The 8767-nt window shown below is 44.1% G+C and overlaps 1 protein-coding gene across 1 annotated transcript; it reads left to right on the top strand.

The window, feature by feature from the left end:
- The first annotated feature begins 127 nt into the window (after positions 1-127).
- LOC306977420 (BMP and activin membrane-bound inhibitor homolog) lies at positions 128-8159 on the top strand. Its single transcript, XM_079575720.1, has 3 exons — positions 128-360; positions 3503-3799; positions 7292-8159. Exons 1-3 carry the CDS (start codon positions 285-287, stop codon positions 7708-7710), a joined length of 792 nt encoding a protein of 263 aa, XP_079431846.1. The 5' UTR covers positions 128-284; the 3' UTR covers positions 7711-8159.
- Positions 8160-8767: the final 608 nt, after the last annotated feature.

Below are 8767 nucleotides of genomic sequence, written 5' to 3'. Positions count from 1 at the left end.
AGCGTCTGTTTCGCTTGTCTTCGTTCACGATCGGCGACCCTTTTTCAAGCTTGTTTCTGTTTTCGTGCGTAAAAAAAAGGAACAAAGTTGGCCGTGCGTTTTGGGGGGAGGAAAAAAAAGAAAAAATCTCGCCCCCTTTTGCGGATTGTTTTTTGCTGTTGTGTTTCCGAGCGGGAATGGCTGCGTTTCGCCTGTAGCTACATGCGAGGCTCCTGCGAGGACTTCCACCGCGACGAGCGAGAGAGAAAGGGGCTCCGTGCGTAAAACCATCCACCCGGGGGTCAATGGAGCGCCAGTCCCGTGTCATCTCGCTGTGGCTACAATTGGAACTTTGTGCCATGGCCATTCTCCTCACGAAAGGTACACGCCAACTGCAGGCTTTTGCGAGATGTTGGGGTGTTTTTGGGGGGGATTTGTTGGCGACTGGAGCTCAGGAGCGCACAGAAAACCGGTCCGCGAGTGGAGCTGTTTACTTCCGTTCACGCATGGGGTCATTTTGAGAGTCGATATTTTTACATGAAATCCCATTTCTTCTCTGTGACAGGCGACTTAAAAACAGCCTTTTAGCTTTTAAATGATCTTTGAACAAAATCGAACCATAACTTTGAATGACTCTCATTTCTTGGATACTTGGAGTAAAGAAAATTAAAGCAACACATATTTACTACCAGTACATGGCAATAGATGTGTGTCTGGCTGCTTTAACATTTAACACAAAAAATGCAAAAAATATGGCCTAAACTTTGAAAATGAACTTTGAAATGGACTATTATTGGTTATTGGATAGAGTACTTGATTGAAAAAGACACTTTTTCATTTAAGCGCTTGGCTATAGATGGTTTAGTCAATTGATTAGCTGTATTTGATATATTTTAGTGCAAATACAACAAGCAATAGAAATATAGTTCTGGATAACACCAAAAACACCCTTTTTTATGAAATATTTTAATACTTTGATGAAAAATAGATCATCTGTCCCGTTCAACTAACCTTTACTTACATTTATTTGAGCGCAAAAGCATCTCTTCATCTGAAACAGCAGAAATGTGCTCCATAAGTCTAAGTCCCCTCCTGCACTTTGCAAAGCTTTCATCAGATTTCCATCAGCTAGAAAAGCCCATTTTACCCGTTATTGTTTTCTTGGACACGCTGCACTTCCCATTCGCTCCATAGGACCGGTCCCCCTGCCCTGCTTCTCCCCGCTCCCTTATCTCTCCCCCCGGGCCATTCATCCCCAGACTGCCCCGGCCCCTGAGCTGCAGCGCCTGGCTCCTCTCTGGTACCCCCCCCACCACCCAACCACTCCACTCTCTCCCCACTCTCTCCCTCTCCCACAGCGGGGCCTCTCCTCTAATGAAATATTCTCCAAATGACCTGGCCGGGCCCCGCTGCTCCCACTCATTCGCGGGGGAAACCACTGATCTGATGAGCGACTGCGCTGAGGAGGACGACGACACAGGCGTTACTTTAGGAGTATTTCAGACTTCTTTTGGTTGTGACTAGACATTATTTAGTCTAGTGATGCTTAGGCCTGCACGAATACATAGCAAAATGACATTACATGACGCAATTTCCTTCCCCAAATCATTGAGGTCTGACTGAGACTTACACATTATTAGGCAACGGTCCTTAAAGCAAACACTCATGATATACTAGTCTTCAGTAAAGTAAAGTAAAGTTGTGTCAGTCTTCAATACGGTTTTCAAATATTGCGTGTTTGTGTGCAGCCCTAATTGAGTTTCGACCGTGTTTAGTCTGGGATTAGACGCCGCTTCAGCTCCGTGTGACTCTTTTTGTGACCAAGTCGTCGGTTCACTTCTGGTTTAGTCTCAGATGCTGGACACTAAAGTCCTGGGTTTCTCACAGACAAATCCCGGATTCGCTTTTTTTGTGCAGTGTTTACTTCCCCGGAACATAATCGCCCTTCATGTTAAGTATCAGATGATGTGTAATATATCAGGAAAGTCTAGTTTTTTTTTAAATTCCTCTTGTAGCCAAAGCATAGTCGCACATTACACCGTCATTCCATGGCAGTAAGTTGGCTCCAGGTTTGATTCCGTGAAGTGCGAGGAAAGTAGTATTGTGATTGCGATCTACGCTTTGAAACCAAAATCTGCACATTGTCAACATGTCCAGGTGTATCAGCATTTCAGGAAAAAAAACTTAAATACAAACTGCTTGACTTGTATAATCACAATTTCGACCTGATTGTGATTAGCCCTCAACTCAATACACAAACATGAGCCTGTGTTCTACTCCCTGCTCTGTGTCTACTTAGCCGGTTTGGAAGCCACCTAAACCCCCCTCGTAAAGCTCATACTTCTTAATGATAAGCCCCCGTCCCGCTGTAAGACGCGACCCGGGTGCACTGCGCTCCCCCCCCCCCCCCCTCCACACCCCCTGGCCCGCTCCTGACCACAAGTAAAGCCTGTGCGTGCAAAAGCGGCGCAGTGAGGAGACTCCTGTGTGCTGCTGCTGCTGCTCTTTCCCCCCTTCTCTTTCTCTCTCTCCCTCTCTCTTTCTTTACGAGTTTCCATTTGGGTTGAAAGAAATTGACTTTGGCAAAGCAACCGCTAATTATAAGCTCCTCGGTTCCTGTTTTATGAAAGAGACAGAAAGAGCAATTTTGTTTCTCCGAGTTGTGTTGAATTAAAAAAAAAAAAGAGAGAGAAGTGGGGTGTTTTCCCATGGGCTGTGTAAAAACGCCGCGGCTGTTGCTGTAAGGCGTTTAGCGCGGAGAGCGTTGTGCGCAGGCTTATTAGGGAGGGAAGTTTAAGAGCGGGCGACGTTTCACCTTTGTCAAACGCCAAAGTGACGAGAAGCAGGCTTGAAATTTACCGCACTACAGATGACAACTCTGGAGCATAAGCATTCGAGAGAAGACTAAGTGAAATGACCTATCAATAAAACATCATTTGGCTTATTTCGTTTGTATATCTGGTTGTTTTTTGACCTGATTTCTTGCTTGGACCTGGTTCTTGTTGGTCCATGTTCTTATTTGGCCCTTGTTTAGTCCTGGTTTATGACCTTGTTAGTCCAAACTAGGTTTAGCACGGTTTCTGCGGGGCATTGAAAAGTCATATTGTGCCCATCTGTAAATGGTACACCATTCCAACTGGCATTAAATCTTAATTTCTCGGAAAATAATGGCATTGCTCAACTATTTTTACGGCGTATTTCTCAAAAATACAACATATGCGATCCAAAACACATTCAAGTGCACATTTTGCTCGTTGTAACCATTATGCTTTGTATATCTGCATTTCCCCCATTCCTCTGCAATGTTTCAAAGTCCTTAAAAATGATATAAGCAGATTACTTTGTGCATTTGTGAGAAGCATTTTGACTTTATGCTAAATGTGTAAACCCTGTTCAGCTTATTATTTTTAAACAAACCTTAATAAAATGTCATATTACACACATGGTAAAAAAAAAAAACCTGCAACAATGAATCTGAAATCTGAAATAGCCACTAACAGGTCCTCTCGCTCTCTCCTTTCAGGTGAAATCCGGTGTTACTGTGACGCGCCCCACTGTGTGGCCACCGGGTACATGTGCAAGTCGGAGCTGAACGCCTGCTTCACGAAAGTGTTGGACCCTTTCAGTGCCAACTCGCCCCTCACGCACGGCTGCCTGGACCCCGTGGCCCACGCCGCCGATGTGTGCAGCAGCAGCAGCAGCAGTATTAGCAGTAGAAACATGGACACTCTGAACGGGGCTACGTCGCTGGAGTGTTGCCACGACGACATGTGCAACTACAGAGGCCTGCATGACTTGGCACATACTCGAGACTCGACAGGTAAAAATCTGCAGTGCTTTTCATTTGGTTTTGATAAAGGGTAAACTGTGAATGGTAAGCACCTGGGTCTGAATGCACCGCTTTGTTGCAGCAATAGTGTTAAAACTACATTGACCTTGATCCTTTGCTCCATTTGTGCAGTCCAAATGGAGAAATCACACTCATTACAACTTAAAGGTCCTTTATACTTTGGACACAGTGGTTTTGATATTTTATATTTTGTGACTTAAAGCCACACTAGATGTTTTCCGTCCATAACAATAAACAATGATCAGCTAGTAACCCGAAATGCTGATGTGGCTGTGGATTTATTGTATAGAGTTCGGGAATGTGACATCACATCGCTAAGCATTATGGGATTAGCAGCCATTGTAAACTAATGGAGATTTTAAAAGTTAAAATACTGGAGTTATTGTTCACATTAAAACACTTGGAGACCACAGTGTGTTAGATGTATTTACCAGCAGCTAATGGAGTCGTTCCACTGTTTTTTCTCTCCAGTTTTTATACTGTTTTTAGCTAATGTTAGTCAATGGAAATGTATGCTAACAGCTGCAAAGATGGCGGATCTCCATGGTAACTGTGGACATTCCCGAAGTCTGTTGTGTTTATATTATTTTATTTTATTTTCATTGTTCTTGCCCTAAAACAATGAAAGACAAAGCGAGTGCAGTTTAAATTGTTCGTTGTGGACCAAACTCCGTCTAACTTTAGCCACACATTTCTAACTTCCCTTCACATGGATTACTTTATGTGAAGCGATGCGGAGCCAATCTGTCATGCTAATGCTAACAACACTTGCTAGCTCAAAACCGATGAAAACATTGCCCGTACAGACGGCAGCAATGAGAATAATCGAAAAATGTTTTTTGCGTTTCCTTGGAGAAACGTTCGGCTGTGTGGCTTTGATGTATGTGAAAATATCACGTCTAATTTGTGACCCCGCGTCAGGCTTGGACTCTGTGCTAGCGCAGATGGGAGACAGCTGCTTTCGAACCCTAAATGATAAAACGTGCTTTGGGCGAATCTGAGCGATGAGATGGACCTGAACGAGTGTGGTGAAGCTCATGGTCGTTGCTATGAGGGAGCAGCGATGTAACGCGATTTAAAGGGATCGTCTGTAAGATTGCGAAATGAGGAGAGAGTGAAATTCCAAAAGTAAATAATCAAGAAAGCTCGTCTCATTGGTCAAAGTTATGGCGCCGGGGATTTTGATTAGTTGAGATCTGCAAAGGGAGGGACTTAAGAAAGAAAGTATTATTTAATATTACTTGCATTACGTCAAATTGCAGACCCAGACAGTCACATTTGTAGAGCCCCTTTAAAGTTTAGTTATCAGTGTTTGAAAACTACAAATGAAATACATTCTATGATGAATTGCTAGTTTTGCTAACAGCATTTTGAGTTTAAGGGCATTTATTTCCACAGTGACCTCTCTGTGACCTCTGTCGGTGAATGTAAAAATACAGGAAAGTCGTTCATTCTCTGACTTTGACCCTTGTTTAGTCCTGAAGGCGGATACTTTTCAATTTTTAAGTAGAAATATAATCTATGCATGAGTCAAAAGTTGTTGCTCATGTTCTTTTTTTTGTTGTTTTTCCTGAAAAGCTTCTGAAAACCCAGACCGCCCTTTCCTCTTGCTCCCAACTTTTTTTTTTTTTTCTTTTCCAACTTCCTCTCTCTTGCACCGTTAACTCTTCCCCAGCGAAGCCGCCAGTTCATCCTCCGCTTTTGGAAACACTTCAGCTATTTTTCCCCCCCCCCCTTTCTTTTTTTATTTTTATTACTTGCACCGTGTAATTTCCCACCGCGCTGGAATTTGCCGTGCGGGTCGACTCTTCCATGTGGGACAGTAATGCCAGCTTGTTCTGAAGACAGGAGGAAGTGAACTTTTTTCCTGGGGCCATTCTTGTGTCTCTTGGCTGCGGTTTATTAGCCTGGTAAATTAGCATGTAGCTGCCGGCTAGGACAAAGTGAGTCATTTGTTGTTGCGCTAGCTTTGATCTGCGGGTGTCTTCGCTAACGTTTGGACATGCGCTGGAGGTTTTTTTTTTTTAAAGTGCATGTACTGGGTAATGACAGGGCAAGGTTTGACAACAGAAGAGTAGACTCAAAGGTAGAAAACTGCCAGTGTTGTTGGAAGGATGAGTCACGTATAATTGGCGTTAAAGGGGACGAAAATTGTGCTAAAGTTGGCTTTAACCGTGTTGTAATGTTCTTCATGGAATAAAGAGTTGTGTTTTGTTTCAATCACACGACTTCCTATTCAGTCACTCTCCTTTTTAAGAGCTCAGAACACCTGCTGATGTCACGAGGTAGTGCTATGATTATTCCCTCGCTTCGCTACAGAGCATGTAGCATTTTAGCTAACAAGGATGGTTTTATAGAAATATTACGTGATAAAAACAGCACAGGACAATGTTAAATGTGCTTAAAATATATGGGCGGGAGTGTTGACATCCACTAACTTGTTTACAATAATGCAAATATTATTGTAATATTTTGGCGTGGCCTAGCTGAGGAGGAAGGAGACTTTTTAGCATTTTTAGCAGTACGCTGGCGGACCTAGAACGTATTTATTACACACAAATAAACTCAGGTCAAAATCAGGTCCATATGGATGTTTTGACACAGCAAATTGTCCAGTAGAAGTTGGAAAAAAACGTATTTGAAAGCTAGCATTAGCAGGGAGCTAGCGTTAGCTGGTTAGCATCCTCCGCTGTTGAACCACGTAGCTCCTCTCCTCATCTCTTTATCATTATTAAGTGGAAAAACACATTCATAAGTCAGCTTTTGTTAACCTCTTAACCCCAACCTGAGCCAAGCACATTTTCTCTGGTTTTGCTTTACCCAAATCTAAAAGCTTCTCGAAAAAAAGTGTCAAAATGGCAACAAAAGTGATGAAAACCAGAATGAAAACACAACACGTGACCAAAAAAAAGCTATGAAAATAAGACAAATAAGACAAAAATGCAACAAAAAAGCCACAAAAGAGTAACAGAAAAGTGATGAAAAGGTGATAAAAAGCAATTTTAAAAAATGTCAAAAATATTGCGACGCGGGAACAGCGCAAAGAAAAAACACCCATTTAGATGTGTTTTGTAGGTCGTAGCTTTAAACTGAGGCATTACATTGGCCTACAGGCTGTGACCTTTTAGATGAACTGGAGAAAATGCACTTGGTTAAGAAGTTGAAGTGGTTTAGGGTGTTTTCTTCCTCTGGCAGCTTCAGACATGACCATTCATATAGTGATTCCAAACCAAAGGTGCCGTTTGTATCTGTAGAACCAATATATTTTGTTGTATGTGCATAACATCACCTGATTAATTGGAACCTTTGTGATTGTGACATGATTCAATTGACATTACCTGCACAAACTGCCAACCAGGCATCTTGAACCCAGGAGTTTATCATTCCCACATCATAACCCCGCTCTGAGACTTATATCAATATTGCAAACGCATCTTACCCTCTCCTTTCCTTTTGTTTCAGACCAAGGCCGGTACCCGCAGGACAGCAGCCGCAGCCTGGTCACGCGGGTGCAGGAGCTGGCCTCTGCCAAGGAGGTGTGGTTCCGCGCGGCCGTCATCGCCGTGCCCATCGCCGGCGGCCTCATCCTGGTGCTCCTCATCATGCTGGCCCTGCGCATGCTCCGGAGCGAGAACAAGCGGCTGCAGGACCAGCGGCAGCAGATGCTCTCGCGCCTGCACTACAGCTTCCACGGGCACCACACCAAAAAGGGCCACCACGTCGCCAAGCTGGACCTGGAGTGCATGGTGCCGGTGTCGGGCCACGAGAACTGCTGCCTCACGTGCGACAAAATGCGGCAGGCGGACTTGGGGAACGACAAAATCTTATCGCTCGTGCACTGGGGCATGTACAGCGGACACGGCAAGCTGGAGTTCGTATGATCTTCGCTCTTTCCGCGGGACATTCCGAGCCGGAGACATTTTTATCCCCATTTCGTCCGATTTGGGGAGGCGTTTGTGGACCAAGCAGGACTTTTCGTGGAGCACTTTACTTGAATAAATGAACGGCGAAAAAAGTGGAGCGTAATTTAAAACTTGAGAGAGGATCCGGGACTTGTCGAAAGCTGAAGGATTCCGCCGTCTTTGTCTTATTTGCACATTTGTATAAAGTAAGAGAGTTGTTTTTGAAATTTTTGACACTGACACCAGGGTACAACAAACAAACAAAAAGACTTGCCCGAGGAGGAAAAAGGTTTCCGTCGCTGTGACTGAAATCGCACGCTCCTCGGGGTATTGTAAAGAGCAAAGTTTATATATTTTTGTCTGAGTGGAGCACGCCCTGTTCCGGTGTGATCAGACTTTAAGCTGGAGTGTGAGAGGAAACCAATAAAGGTGACTTTTTATTTAAGCTGCTGCCTCGTGTGGTGTTTACATTATCCATCCAAGTCAAATCAACAATACACCAAGCTTCATTCATACCTTATAGTTTTAGACCCATTTCTGACTTGGTTTACCCCTAGTTTGGTCCCGTAAGAACCATCCTTCCGACAGGGGAGAACTGGGCGACTTTTAGAAGAACTTTTGACTTGAAACGGAGATATTTAGGCATTTGCCTCTTCCCATAACGTTAGTGTCCGTCCAGAGATGATGGAGGAGGATGGAGGAGGATGGAGGAGAATAGAGGAGAATAGAGGAGAATAGAGGAGAGGAGGATGGAGGAGAATAGAGAATGGAGGAGGATAGAGGAGGATAGAGGAGGATAGAGGAGGATAGAGGAGGATAGAGGAGAGGAAGATGGAGGAGAATAGAGAATGGAGGAGGATAGAGGAGAATAGAGAACGGAGGAGGAGGATAGAGGAGGATAGAGGAGATAGAGGAGGATAGAGGAGGATAGAGGAGGATGGAGGAGGATAGAGGATAGAGGAGGATGGAGGAGGATGGAGGAGGATGGAGGAGGATGGAGGAGGATGGAGGAGGATAGAGGAGGAGGATAGAGGAG

The sequence above is a fragment of the Gobius niger genome (assembly GCF_951799975.1).
Source record: "Gobius niger genome assembly, chromosome: 18".
Lineage (NCBI taxonomy): Eukaryota > Metazoa > Chordata > Actinopteri > Gobiiformes > Gobiidae > Gobius > Gobius niger.
This window is presented reverse-complemented; position numbering and strand designations above follow the sequence as displayed.